Below are 14417 nucleotides of genomic sequence, written 5' to 3' on the forward strand. Positions count from 1 at the left end.
TAATGAGAAATCTCTTACGAAATATAAAAGAGCATGTAATTTTAAGAAGGATTCAACGTTTATTTGATGAAAATTGGTTTTCAAATGGCTGAGATATCCAAAAAGGTGATACCGTAATAATAAAAGGTGATCGACAGGCCATGCCTTTTATTAGGATCTCTTTGTTTCACCTTGTTTTTGAATATCTCAGCCATTTCAAAACTGATTTTCATCATAAAAACTGTTGATACCCCTTAGAATTGCATGCTCTTTGACATCTCATAGAGTGGTTTCTGAATATCTTACAAAACATTAAAAGCTAAATCCTCACCTCGACCAGAACTGTACACATCCTTTAACCCCGGGGCGCTCCTTCACACAGCTATACCAAAGATCGTACTACGATCTTTAGTTATACTGTGGGTAGTGTGGGAGCGCTTACTTGTTAGTGGGAATAGTGGTAAAGGTAATTTAACTGCGATCAGCCTGAACGCGAAGCGTTCGGCTCCCTCAGTATAACTGTGTGAAGGAGCGCCTCCTGGGTTTAGCGGTGAGGTTGCTGTTTGATTCATAATGTTCATAAAGAAGAAAAGTTGATTGACCGAACCTTAGAAAGGATTAGATCTGATATACCGGTACATCATGATTTTTAAATGTACCTCTTTCTCTAGACTTGATTGTTCAAGCCAAGTCTGGCACTGGAAAGACTTGTGTCTTCACTGTCATTGCCCTGGAAAGTTTGGACCTGACAAGCAATGTTACTCAAGTTCTGGTCCTGGCCCCAACAAGAGAGATTGCAGTGCAGATCCAGGAGAACATTGAGGCCATAGGGTGTGAGATGGAGGGGCTGCGGTGCCATGTCTTCATGGGGGGAACCCTGTTTGGACCCGACCGACAGAAACTCAAAAAGTGTCATGTTGCAGTAGGGACACCAGGTAAAGAATATGTTTTGTAAAAGTTGAGGAGGAAAGCTAGTGATCTGTGATATAAAAAGTGTTGTATACATGTCCATAACCTTATTGCATCAGAGCTTTGAGTACTGTAAAACGAGGAATGTTTGCATGCATTTTAATTTCGCGAATTTCGCGCATGCAAAGATTTGCGAAATTAAAATGCACGCGAAAGTTCTTGTCAACAGTAATGCATTGAATGCCAGTGGCAGTTCGCGGAAATTTCATGCTGCAAAAAAGGCTGTCGCCTCCAATTCGCCAAAAATTAATGCCGTGAATATATCTTTTACAGTATGTGCCTTGTAATAACCCCATAAAGTCCTAATTAGGGACCTTGACATTGAGGTGGAACTTGACTTTCATCCCATCATAATTTTTGCTTTTGATGTGGACAAGTGTATACATGCTATATATATATATATATTTTTTTTTTTTTTTGGTATGGTTTTGAATGTTACTTTTCATACAAGAGGGTGGTCTCCACCCATGTGATGAGATTCTTATTGTGATTTCTCAGTGTCAGATGTCAGGTGTTCATCTGATTCTGTGGATATTTGTCCATATATTTGCAACTTCCTGTGAACTTCACACTGAATGAAGTGACTGGGCAAGTAGGTCAGATAAAGAACTTGGGCATGATCAGAATTTAATGAATTTACTTTGCTTCTTTATTAGCAGCTGGGCTGGACTATGTTAAGATCCTGTCCATAATAACACATGTCTTGTAGAAAGTTGTGTCGCTGAACTTGCATGAAGTCAAATCTTGAAAGGTAGAAACTGCCAATGGTTTGTGAAAACAAAAAACAAAAACAAAAACAAAAACACATGATGTTTCATCCTTGTCCCAGAATGTAAACAACACGGTAAATGAAACCGCAGTAAGCACACCACAGATTCAACTGCTGCAAGTTCTTTTGCTGGTATATCATGTGTCAAAATTTGGATTTTTCAACCTTTTCACCCTCAGACTACACCCAAGTCCATATTCTACTCGCGTAACAGGTCAGATTGATTTGTGTATGATGTTGAGAACAGGTATAGCAAAAAAAAAAGTCAATTGTTCAGCCCACCAACAGTGACCGTACATGATTTCAGTATGGATAAAAATGCAACTTTGCACTGACGGGGTTAAATTATGCCAATTCTTATGCCAAACATCTTCTCCTATAGGTCGTATCAAGCAGCTTATTGAGTATGATGTGCTGAAAACAGAGAGCATTAGACTTTTTGTCTTGGACGAGGCTGATAAACTTCTGGATGACACCTTTCAAGAGCAAGTCAAGTATGTATTCATGGAGGTTTCAAACCACAGTTCATTTTAATCCCATTATACCCAGATGGACCATGTGTCTTTACCTTATCTGGAAAGTGCAATTTTATTTTGTTTGTTTATTCTCTTTTAAAGTGTTCATTGCCTGCATACTTTAAAACCTTGAATTGAGTATGGTACTTATGCACAGAACATGCAGTGAAACTTATACTTAAATGTGAACTACATGTGAGAAAGTTTTGTAGACAGTATTAAGACAGCATAAATGTTCTGGGTCATCATGAAACCAGATTTTGGTAGATAGAATAGATAGATAGAAATTATGGCTTTGTTTGTCAATTAAATGCCTTTCTGTAATACAGTTATGTGTGTACGCAATAATAATAAATACTTTGTGGGATTTCTCTGCCCAGAAGTTGTTGAAACTTTCTGATTCTTCTTTCTTTTGTAGTTTGTACAATATAAGATAAGATTTTTTTTTCAGATTAAAGTATCACTGCTGAAACATGATAATTTAATGGTAATTCTGCATTTCTTTGAACTCCTCCACAGCTGGGTATACAACCACCTCCCAGAAAACAAACAGATGCTTGCCCTGTCTGCAACCTACCCAGAATACCTTGCCAAACACCTCACTAAGTACATGAGAGACCCAACATTTGTCCGCCTGAATCCGAAGGATCTGGCTCTGAGAGGTTAGTCGAGTAGTATTGATATGTTTCCTTCTTTGGAAATTGCATCTTTTTTCCCTAGATTTTATGCTCTGTCTTGACTGACTCTTTGATTGAGTGAGTATGAAAAATCTTGCAGTATCCTAATTTTCTCTTGTGTCCAACTGCATTTGCAGACTTACCATAAAGTAGAATTTTGAATTATATTGCAATAACCATGATGACAATGGCTTGAAATGCTGAAAAGTAATTGATCATTGCAATTGGAGATTGCATAGTACTTAGATTGAAATGTCAAGAAGTATTCTGTACAGCAAGATCTTGTATGTGTATCTGAGCTAGCTAAATGTACACTATGAAGGAGGTGCATCATGTCTCCCTAAAATAGCACATGTTTTGGAGAATAGTGATTTCTTCTCTTTGAATACATAGTTCATGTAATAAATACAAATTGAGCACTGATCACTTCATATAGAACATGTAAATCAATATCGTGGATAATATGATTAAAAAAAAAAAAGAAGAAATTTCAGAATGGGTTTACCAAGTCTCATTTCACATCCAAAACAGAAAATTTTATGTCTTCACTACAGTCATTGTCCTCAGACAAGAATTGGCGGATAACTGGCAGACATAACATTGGCAGCTCACATCAGTCTGCCAAGTCGTGCCTCAGGTAGATGTCTGAATGTCAGAAGGCAAACTTGTTTTTGGCAAATTTCTGTTTTTGATGCAATATGGAGACTTTCTAGCTATTTATGCAACAATCCCAATGAAGCTCTCCCATTCTCATTTTGTAAATTACTGTATATGCCATATATTTCGCGAGTCTAAATTTTCGCGAATCGGGAATTACCGACGATTTCGTGAGTGGTTAAATTCGCAATCGTGGAGTCCTGTACTGAACAGAGAAGTAATGTCACATTCACATCGGGATCAGAGTCAATATTTTCGCGTGTCTTTAATTTCACAAAGAGCACCCAACTCGCAAAATTTGCGAAAATAAAAACCTCTCGAAATATTCGGCGTATACATTACCCATGTTTGTTTTTGTTCTTTTTCATCATATGTGTGATGTGTGCTAATTTAGGCATAAAGCAGCTGTACGTGGAGGTGCCCGATCACGCTCTCCCAAACAAGGCTTTTGAAATCAAAGTCGAGAAACTGCTGAAGATACTGGCTCAAGTCTCTTTCAACCAATGCCTGATCTTTTCCAACCTTCAAATAAGGTGAGATTCTGTATGTTTTTTAACTCTTTATGTGCCACGTTCGCACGTCCGACTCAATCGACGGCATGCCAACTTCGCATATTCTGCTCAAGCGCACAAAGCTGCCCAAACCGATCGATAAATCGCCTTATGCAGCGGTACAATGAAAGCGTTTCTCGCGCTTTTGTTCCTCTCACATACAGCTATCATTCTCTATGGTAATTGACTATCAAGCCATGTTCCCAACTAGATTTGCATGTAAATTTTAATTTTTTTGTTATGGTTTTATGTGCCAAAGTCATGCCTTTACAGTAATGTAGCAACTGGTCATTCGAAAGAAAAATTAAAAACAGATTTATCCTACAATTTATATCAAAGCAAAGCTTGGCATTCCTCTTCAACTTTGCTCACTATATGTCCAGCTTAACAGAAATTTGTAGAAGTTATACAGATTGCAAAAACATAATTCCTTCTCAAAGCATGACTACCTTCGTGTCTCAGAATAATGTGGCACGCAGGGGGTTTCCATCATGGCAAATAAAGGGTTAATACAGTCAGAACTCTCCTATCCGGCCTCCCTTTATCTGGATCTCTCTACTATCCGCATGCGATCTCAGCATAATTTTTTTCTCCCAATCTCATAATAAGGCCTAAGGGGAAAAGAGAGATTTCAAACTCAAACAAAACTCTTACGCAAACTCACATGAATTATGTAACAGTCACAACATAATTAACATGTATTTACATAAAATTTTCATCTAAATAACATGCATTCATACATTCAGTAACCCCAAAGTTTGTCCTGATATCAAAGAAAGAGTTTCAGTGTATGCTTCCCGCAATAGGTTACATGTAAATGTAGGTCCTCCAGTGTACATGTAGCTACCACTGGGTAGGCAGCTTGATGTATCAAACATTGAGTCTCCCATATCCAGCCAAATCCCTTATCAGGATGAGCGCTAGTCTCGACATGTCTGGATAGGAGGGGTCGGACTGTAGTGCCAATGATATGTGAGGAGAATGCAAACTCACATAATTGATTCTGGAAAACTGGTACATTACACTTAACACATCAGATATTGCATATCACTTCCTTATATCATGGAAAATAACACCTTTTTCTATCAAATCAATTCTATACATTGGAAGAAAAGAAAAATCATGGATGTGAAATCCTGAACCCAAAGCTAAGCGACTAGGTCTGATTTAAATGAAAATGGGATACCACCAGAAGTAAAAATTAGCCAAGTACCTTTGACAAAAACTTTTAACAAAAATAGTAAAGATTGTAAAGAATCTTGATTTCAGCAACTGTAATGAAAAAGACGAATATATGGTCTTTGACAAAATCCTTTCTATTTTAGAAACGACAAAGCTAGTGTGCACACTTATATATATTTTTTAGTTTTATCTGAATGTCATTGGTTGATTCTTGTATTTTGACGCCCCAGGGCCCAGAATCTTTGTGACATCTTGTGTGATCTGGGCTGGCCGAGTGAGTGCATCTCAGGCAACCAGGAGCAAGCTCAGAGACTCAGCGCCATGGCCAAGCTCAAGAGGTTCCAGTGCAGGATTCTCATTTCGACTGATCTGGTAAGACTTCTGTGTGTGGCCCCCCCAACAAGAAGCCTCAGGCACTGATGTTATTGATTTAGCATTGTGCTGTAGAACTGGAAACTCTCAAGCGATCAATTCTTTACACACAGTCTAACGAGAAGAAATTCATGTGTGTTTGATTTGGCACTTTACTAGTGATGGTGTCATTTCGTTATGTTCAGAACTGTAAATAAAATATATGGAATTTGTTTGCCAACCTCAGTTATCACTGTTTGACCAAGAATCTACTTATGGTTATATCCTTGAGCAAAGTGATTATTTCATTGCATGAATTTTTTGTTTTGAAATCAGGGTTTGGGAAACAATTATCTAAAGTACTGTTGCGCAGGGCACTTACAGCTGCTGTGATTTACGCCTCTCAAAACATATGTGGGCAGCACTTACCTTGCTTTGTAGTTAGGTGAGCGCTGGGGAAGACAGGAACGAATAACCGCGTCGCAAATTGTAGTAGTAGTCGGCTTTTCCTGGTGCTTGTCCACCGGTTCTAGCTCCTCTGTTCTCCTGTTCTTTGTTCTCTTGGAGCCCCTTTTATAGCCCCGTAGGTAGCCCTCAGTGGGGGATGGGTTGCCCATGCTGGGCTTGCGGGGTTAAGATGTGTCGTGCATGCGGGTGTGCATAACATTTGGATGTGTGTGTGCAGTTTGTGTGTGCGTATGGATTATATGCATCGGTGCATTGATGAGTGCACCGTGCAGCATATTTGCCGGTTTGAGCCAGGCAGTATACCGCACGGGCGAGTATATAAATGTATTCATATGTTGCTTTATGCAAGAGTACTAAAAACAGTTTGAATTCAATGCCAGAAATATTATTACTTTGTGTAAATGTGTTTCTTTAAATCTCTGTTTTCATCAGTAAGACTCCACTGTAATGATGATAATAATGATTTATGAAGATTATGATTATAATAACAATAAAAACAATGTGTTCACTATTGTGCTATAGTCATGCTGTTTTCACAGCATCTGTGATAAGCCATTGCACTCTCCTCTCTTTCTATTCCCTGAAGACTGCCAGGGGCATTGATGCGGAGAATGTCAACCTCATCATCAATCTGGACATCCCGGAGGACACCAAGACCTATCTCCATCGCATCGGACGGGCGGGGCGCTTTGGGACCCATGGTGCGGCCATCAGTTTGGCGTGCCAGGGACGGGAGATCCATCTCCTGAGGAAGATCCAGAATCAGTGTCATGTGCAGATGATTGAGCTTCCAGGTTGGTTACACAATTCCAGAAATTTCATTTCATTTCTTTCTAATCTTTCTTAATTTCTTTGGCATACTATCTTAAGAGACTGCACCATACTGGATGAGATGAGGATTCAACTTGAAATGTTTTGCGAGATATTTAGAAACCACTCTCTGAAATGTTAAAGAGCATACAATTCTAAGAGGAATCAAAAGTTTATTTGATGAAAATCGGTTTTTGAAATGACTGAGATATCCAAAAACAAGGTAAAACAAAGATCCTGATAAAAGTTGTGGCCTGTCGCATTTTATTAGGATCGCTTTTTTGGATATCTCAGCCATTTCAAGACCAACTTTCATCAAATAAAGGTTGAATCCTTCATAGAATTACATGCTCTTTCATATTTCATAAGAGGTTTCACATTATCTCACACACACAAAAAAATGTTATAAACCTGATGTTAGGTCTCAACCAAAAGTATATGATCCCTTTAAGAATACGCTGATGTAGATTGTTATATACATAGCCTTTTTAAGAATAAAGTATGTGATCAAGACTTTTTTTTTCTCCCTGTTTATGTTGTCAGACATGTGAGACATTTTCTGTTATGCATTATATTTAAAACACACTATTCCTATATATATATGTAATCTCTTACTTCCAGGAAGAATTAACTGTAATTGGTCGTTACATAAATCAAAATATGCCCAATGGGTTGATTTTGTTAGTGATCAGATCAAGAAATGGTAGAAAATTTGTCTTCACTCTGCATCAGTACAATTATTTAGACATTTCTCACTTACCCGACTCAAGTAGTGCTTGTATTGTTAATGTAGTAGATTTCTATGCTTTGCTGTCACTTTTTTATTCCCACCCAAATGCATTCAGAATCGCCTGATATGGTAAACCTCTGTTTACTTTTATTTCTGTGCTGTTTTTGTGTGCAGAGCAAAGGTATTTTCTCATGTATTCAAAAACATAGTTCTTGCATCACATCCTTTTTCTTCAGATCCGGTTCCCTCTGATTTGCTAAAACAAGATCAAGGAGCACTGCAAGGTGCACTTACTTCTGACACTGCGTCACCAAACCCTGGCACTACTGCAGAGCCAAGGCAGGTGAGAAGCCAGACTCCTAGTGGTAATCATCAGGACAGGCCAGATGATCTTAAGAAGCCCTTTCTTGCTGACCCGTCACATCAGGTGCACACTGCCAAGCCAGATCCAATGCTTTTGGGTAAGAGAAATAAAGGAGTGGTATCCAATGGGGAGCACATCCTCAGAGGAGACAAGAGTATAGACTCAGATCCTGATGACTGTGCAACAGACACATCATCAGAAAGGAGCTCTGTACAAGGAGGTGATGAAGACATGGCTGATGGAAGGGGTCACAGGAAGCACATGGTGAATCCAAAGGAAAATTTAAGAAATGCTCCAGGAATGATGGTCCAGGAAAGGCACCAACGTCCAGAGACTGTGGATGTGGGCGTGCAAGCAGCGCTACCAGATCCACGTACCTCGAATGGAGACAAACGGATGCCATGCACACAAGTCTGCTCTCGTGACGATGAAGACATGCAGAGCCTGCCATATGGTTTTGAGGATGTCCCTGAGATTGTAGGATTATGTCTGCCTTCTTGGGAGCAGTCAAAGGTCAGGACAGGTAGTAGGAGGGTGAAGACATGGATCCAGGCAAAGAAAAGCTTTGATGATTTCATGGAAAAAAATGCAAGAGATTTGCGGAATGTCAATGATAGTGCAGTCGCTGTTGAGACGACCAATGTTGCTAAGGCTGCTGATGATAGGCCTGCCTGTAGTAAATTGGAAATTAAGTCTTTGGACAAAGCTTCTGGGGAAGTCGACCTGCCACATTTTGACCCTGATGCCAGTACCAAAGACTGTAAAGAGAATTCAACAATACCACACAATCTAAAAGAGACAAATAACGGAAAGGAAGTTGGGCAGGAGGCAGGCAGAAGTACCACCTATCTGCAAGCCCCTTCAAAATTACTTCAACAGATTCGTCACTACAACACTGTGATTAGGAGTGCCTACCTTAACCACAGATCTCCAGGAGAACTTTCTGATGATATGCAACACAGTCAAGCCATTGAGCAGGGACAGAATGCAAAGTACAACTCTGATTTTAGAAAAAGTGACTTTGATAGTTGTACAGGTTTGTTTTATGCTTCTCAGCAAGTGACCAAAGAAAATCAACAAATTTCTGAACAATCAGCAAAAGATGAAGTCCACGACAAGAGAGCCCTTCAGAATACCATCAGCATTCTTGAAAAGTCAAGTGAGACTGAGATCAACCATGCCAAAGCAGATTCATCGGGTAATGAGAGAGTGAGCATTTCATCTGATAAGTGTGATGGAGTCCCTTCTGTCACTTTGCCAACTGCCCCTGCTTTTGGAGAGCATACAGTTTGTCCACCCAAGTCTTCTGATTCCCATAAGACGATGTCAGATGAACCAAGAGATCCCATAGATGAAAAGTCAGATAGCGTCCCATCAAATGCAAAGGATAGTAGACCACCTCCAACTAGGAAACAGAGAGGAAAGCAAAGAATTAAGGAACACGTGTTTGCCATGAGTACACTGGGAGTTCTGATGTCACATCAAGAGCTCAACTCTGCTGTGAATGAACCTACCTGTGGGTCACAGTCAAAAGGTGGATCAACCAAAGGCAGTGGTGTGCAGGAACATTTACAGCATAACTGCTTTAGTAGTAAACAGCAGCAGAATGACACAAAATCTGAAGCTGCAATTCCCAAAGAGAAGGATACTACAGGTGAAGATTTGACTGTAAAGAAACAAGTAGAAATAGACAGTGAGCAAGGAAGTGATGACCACAAAGAAGACAATGAGCGAGAGGAAGCAGATGACCCAGTGTGGGCCCTCTTTAAAGGGTTTATAAAGGAGACAGCAGAAAGGCAGAATGCCGAAGGAGACGGTGGCTCTGAGATGGGGAAGGAGGAATCTTCCAGCAGTGGTAGGGATAGTGATGACTCCAGCCCCTACTCTGAAGGCACAGAAGACGAGGAGGATGACAGTGGTGAAGAAGGAGTGGAAGATGAGGTGGGGCATGAGTGGGAGGATGAAATAAAAGATGCCGACTATCTTGTGGAAGAAGAATGGGATGATGAGGAAGAAGACAGCACAGGGAAACTTGAAAAGGATAGCCAAAGGAGGAAGTGTGCTTATGGTGGGGAAACTAGACAGCACAGTGCTTCTTATGAATACTACGAACATGGCGGTCATTCTTGGGGGGCGTTTGGAGTGAACAATGATCATGATTACTATGGCAACTTCGTTTCTTCCAATCCGGGGTATTCCAGTAGTAGTTACTATGTGCAGAGCTGTGATCCAGCTCAAAAGGACAGCCAGTGTTACACTGCAGCTCAACCAAATTATATGTCAGATCAGCAGTGGTGTGTGTCCCCCAGTGGCATTTACTATCCTGGCACAAACGGTTTTAAGTATCAAGGTTGGTGGGACAGAATGAATGGGAGCAATCATTATGAGTGGTATCCTCAGAGCAACTCCACACAAATGTCGCCATTTACGTACGACTGGAATTCGCATTTGTATCGATGAAGTACAATCACAAGTTATGGAATCTTTTCAGGTAACATTCCTATTAAGGGTATACACATTTCATTTTTTACTGAATGCCTCTGAAAATTATCTACCAGGAATAATGGCATATGTTATACAAGAATAATTGCATGTACAGTGTTTTATCCACCCACCCCCTTTTCAATGTATAAAAGGCAAATGGACTTACAGTGTGAACAAATCCTCACAAACCTGCCAGGATCTATATTCCATATTTCTAAATGTAAGAAAAGTCACACATTGTAAAGGTGGATACTTTCGCTCAAGTATTTTTTTTTTTTTTTTTTTTTTGGTCGGTCAGTAAAGATGAATTCGACAAGTATTTAATTACCATTAATAGATGGAATCAAGACTTTAATTAGTGGCATGTATATTAAGCAAAAATGTTTGTGTGCTTGAATTCTTGCTGTAGTTTCTGGTCTCTCAATAAGCACAAAAAATTTCCACACCGTGAAAATCTCCACTTTACTAGAAAGATTGAATACGAACTTACCCGTTTGTAATTTGATTTTTGTTTTACAAGGGAGTTGGAGGAAGAGAATACATTGAGAGACCTGGGAGGCATTTCATGAAGGAACTTGTCGGATAAAATGTCCGACAAGTCAATTATATCCGACAAGTTCAGAGAAATCAGCCAATCAGACTGAAGAATTTCTCAAAACTTGTCAGATATAATTGACTTGTCGGACATTTTTTATCCGACAAGTTCCTTCATGAAACGCCCCCCTGCTTTGTGCACGTGCAGTAATTTTTCAAAGCATCAAATATTGCTGCTAGAAATTTAAAAGATTATGGAGAACTTAACCTCAAGTTTGAAAGCTTTTGGAGGGAGAGGAGGAGATATATTTTGTCTTCCTACAACTCCCTCATAAAACTAAAATAAATTTCCAGAGGGTATCCGTCAGACTTTGTTCGCTTTCCTGAGGAAGAGAGATTTAGGGTTCCAACCAAATGTTGATGCCATTCTTGTCCTTTGTCGCAGATGGTAGTTTGACTGTTTCACTTTACGAGATTCGCTTTGTGAGGAGTTTCATTTGACATTGTCTCTATGGTACTTATTACAGTACTTGTCAAAGCTATCAAATGATCTAATGATCCGTTATACATCTCACATGGTACTTGTCAAAGCTATCAAATGATGTAATGCTATGTTATACCCCTCCTATTAAAGACCAGTTCTTCTCACTTTCTCTACAGTATTACAAGTGTTACAATGGTAAATGAAACTAACTGCTACATTAGGGTCTGACATCTCATTTTCTTTTTCTCCACTATTTAATAACTCATCCACCTCCTCCACAATAGGATTTTTTTCCCCCCACTCAACTGAGATGCATGAGTATTCTAAAGTGAAATTAACATTGTCTTTCCATCAATTCTTCTTTGCAAACTCGATATGCTGTGCCAACTGATATACTTCTTGCTCGTTATGAAATTTTCTGTACACAAAATACGTTGTAACAGTTCAGGAATAATATGGAAAGGCTTAGTTGAATAAAACAGTTAAGAGCTGCTGCTGCAAAGACGATGCACAATGTTGGAAAAACGGCCCTTAGTTTGGCATGCTGCAACATCTACCTCCTGGTAGAACATTTCATCCTCATGTTTTATGAATTAGAAATAATGTTCCCAGTGTATATTGCATGGTAGGACCCAGACAGTGGTGAGTATTTGTGTCGCTGATGGGTATTTCAGTCAAGATCCTTTTACAGGTGACTCCCTTTAGAACGTAGTCCTTGGGACTGACAGTTTTCTTTCTTTATATCAGAATTTTGTTACAGCCAAGCAGTGTAGTATGTAAAGAAATATATAGAGGATAGGTTTTGGACCTGAATTTTTACTTTGTTGTAACAAGAATTTTGTCATAACCATGGAAGTGCACTGTATTACCATGAAGGTCATAGCTCTATGGTATCACAGTGTACTTCGTGTCTAGTCAAGAGAAGTATCTTTTGTGTCGTTTTTGTTTATTGTGTCCTACTACATATTAAAGATGAAAAAAAAAAAAAAAAGAGAGAGAGAGAGAGAATAGTTGAGTTAGTTGTCTTATGTAATCACTGAGTCATAAGGATTGTCCCACCAATCTAAATAGAATAAAAAGACAGTGTCGTCTTGATATTGTTTTATTTTCAGCAATGTGTTTTTGTTTTTGTTTTGTTTTGTTTGTTTTTTTAATACTTGCCACAAGATGTGGAATGCAGTTCACAAGGTATGGGTGTTTAAAGGACACTTCATGCATTTTCGTCTGCACAATGTCTGCAGTGAGCCCAGAGCTGATGACCATGAATTACCTTTAATATGCAAGTGATACCTTTTATGTTGAACAAGGGTGAGATGAACCTCACCTTTAATGTATGAATTTTGAGAAATGCTGACTGGTGAGTATATGTCAAAAGAAATAACATACAATTCTGGGCTGTAACAAAAATGAAACATTTTTCATTTAAAGTACAATTGTATCCTGTGTTGCAGATGGAGACATGAAAGCCCATAGCAAATGCAGAATGTACGATTGTCATGCATGTACTAGTGCGCTGATACATTTGTAAAACTTTGTCACCAAGGAGAACAATTATTTTACAATCATTAAAAACATCAGGATATTTGACGTCTGTGCTCTAACTGTGGCAAACTGTATGAAAGTATGTTGCAGTACACGTATAACATATAGGGTCTGTAATTTCATAGTCCAAGGTGGAGGACACAAAAGAACATGACAGCAATGCAGTGGAAACCGAAACCAGGTGCGTGTGCTTGCATGATAGTACATATAGTTTGTACTGTATGCATCTCGTCTAGCTGGGTTATAAGAAATAGAGCAGTATATTGGAGATCGACAGAATAAAATGAAAGTCACACAACTTGAAGTGACAAATGAAGAGACCGGAATTGCACTTGTGTGTTTATGAATGGTTTGAAGTTGGGATTTCTTAGATACATTCCCATCCACGATTACTAGCGTACAAGAAAATATTTCGTTGCTACGTTGTACAAGGCTTTTGGCTGTCATACCCTTACACACATACAATCACATATTCCATAAAACACACATTCCACCATTACGGTAAACACACATTCTGCAGAGCATTACACATTCACATTCTGACATGACTGGCAAAAGGAGGCAGAAACACTGAATGCTTTTCCAATCGGTAGGAATCCTTTTAATATTCCTCACACACGATGTGTGCAACATAAAAATATTACTGTGTGTACACAATATACACAGGACACACTATATTACGCCCACTTGCTGGCAATGTGCTTGCATATTGCAGAGTTGTACACCAGATATTGAGTAGCAGATGGGGGCAGTTATCTCAAGTAATATTGTACATGAAAGGGAACAGATCTAGAAGGGGAATACACTGTTGCTTGAGACATGCTACATGGAAGAAATAAAAACTTGATCACACCAAAGATACCATGACAGTATTCAAATATTGTAAAATTTACTCAAAAGTTACAGATACATCTCTCTTGAAGTGGTGATACATGTGCATTACAAACATGCCACGTGAAATGGGTATATTGTGCAAGTTTTTTTTGGGGAAAAACTTATGCAAGCATTCAGATCGCTGCAAAGATCCAATGAGAAACAGTAGAAGTTTCAAGAAAATTTGAACACCCTACAAAAATGGTTTGCTAAAACACGATTTGGTAAAATGCCTTCATCAATATGCATACATGTACAGTTGAACCTCTCTTATCCGGCCTCCCTTTATCCAGATCTCTCTATTATACGGACGCAATCTCGCCGTGATTTTTTTAAAATAATTACGGGAGGAAAGGGGGATTCCCAACTCCTTGACAACTCCTACCCAAGCACACATGAATTACATATTACTTCCAACATGATTAACATACATTACATCAAATTTCCTTCCAAATTGCGTACCTCCAGACATTTCAAC

General features: G+C 39.1%; 1 protein-coding gene across 1 annotated transcript in view; it reads left to right on the forward strand.

Annotated features, from left to right (window-relative positions):
- The window catches only part of LOC140244356 (uncharacterized), an 11820-nt gene extending 877 nt beyond the window's left edge, over positions 1 to 10943 (forward strand). Inside the window, exons 2-8 of the mRNA XM_072324001.1 lie at positions 651 to 914; positions 2100 to 2211; positions 2752 to 2894; positions 3961 to 4099; positions 5530 to 5671; positions 6705 to 6912; positions 7895 to 10943. Of these exons, the coding sequence (XP_072180102.1) occupies positions 651 to 914; positions 2100 to 2211; positions 2752 to 2894; positions 3961 to 4099; positions 5530 to 5671; positions 6705 to 6912; positions 7895 to 10482 (3596 nt within the window). The 3' untranslated portion in view covers positions 10483 to 10943. The remainder of the gene's footprint in view (positions 1 to 650; positions 915 to 2099; positions 2212 to 2751; positions 2895 to 3960; positions 4100 to 5529; positions 5672 to 6704; positions 6913 to 7894) is intronic.
- Positions 10944 to 14417: the final 3474 nt, after the last annotated feature.

The sequence above is a fragment of the Diadema setosum genome, chromosome 2 (genome assembly GCF_964275005.1).
Source record: "Diadema setosum chromosome 2, eeDiaSeto1, whole genome shotgun sequence".
NCBI classification, from domain to species: domain Eukaryota; kingdom Metazoa; phylum Echinodermata; class Echinoidea; order Diadematoida; family Diadematidae; genus Diadema; species Diadema setosum.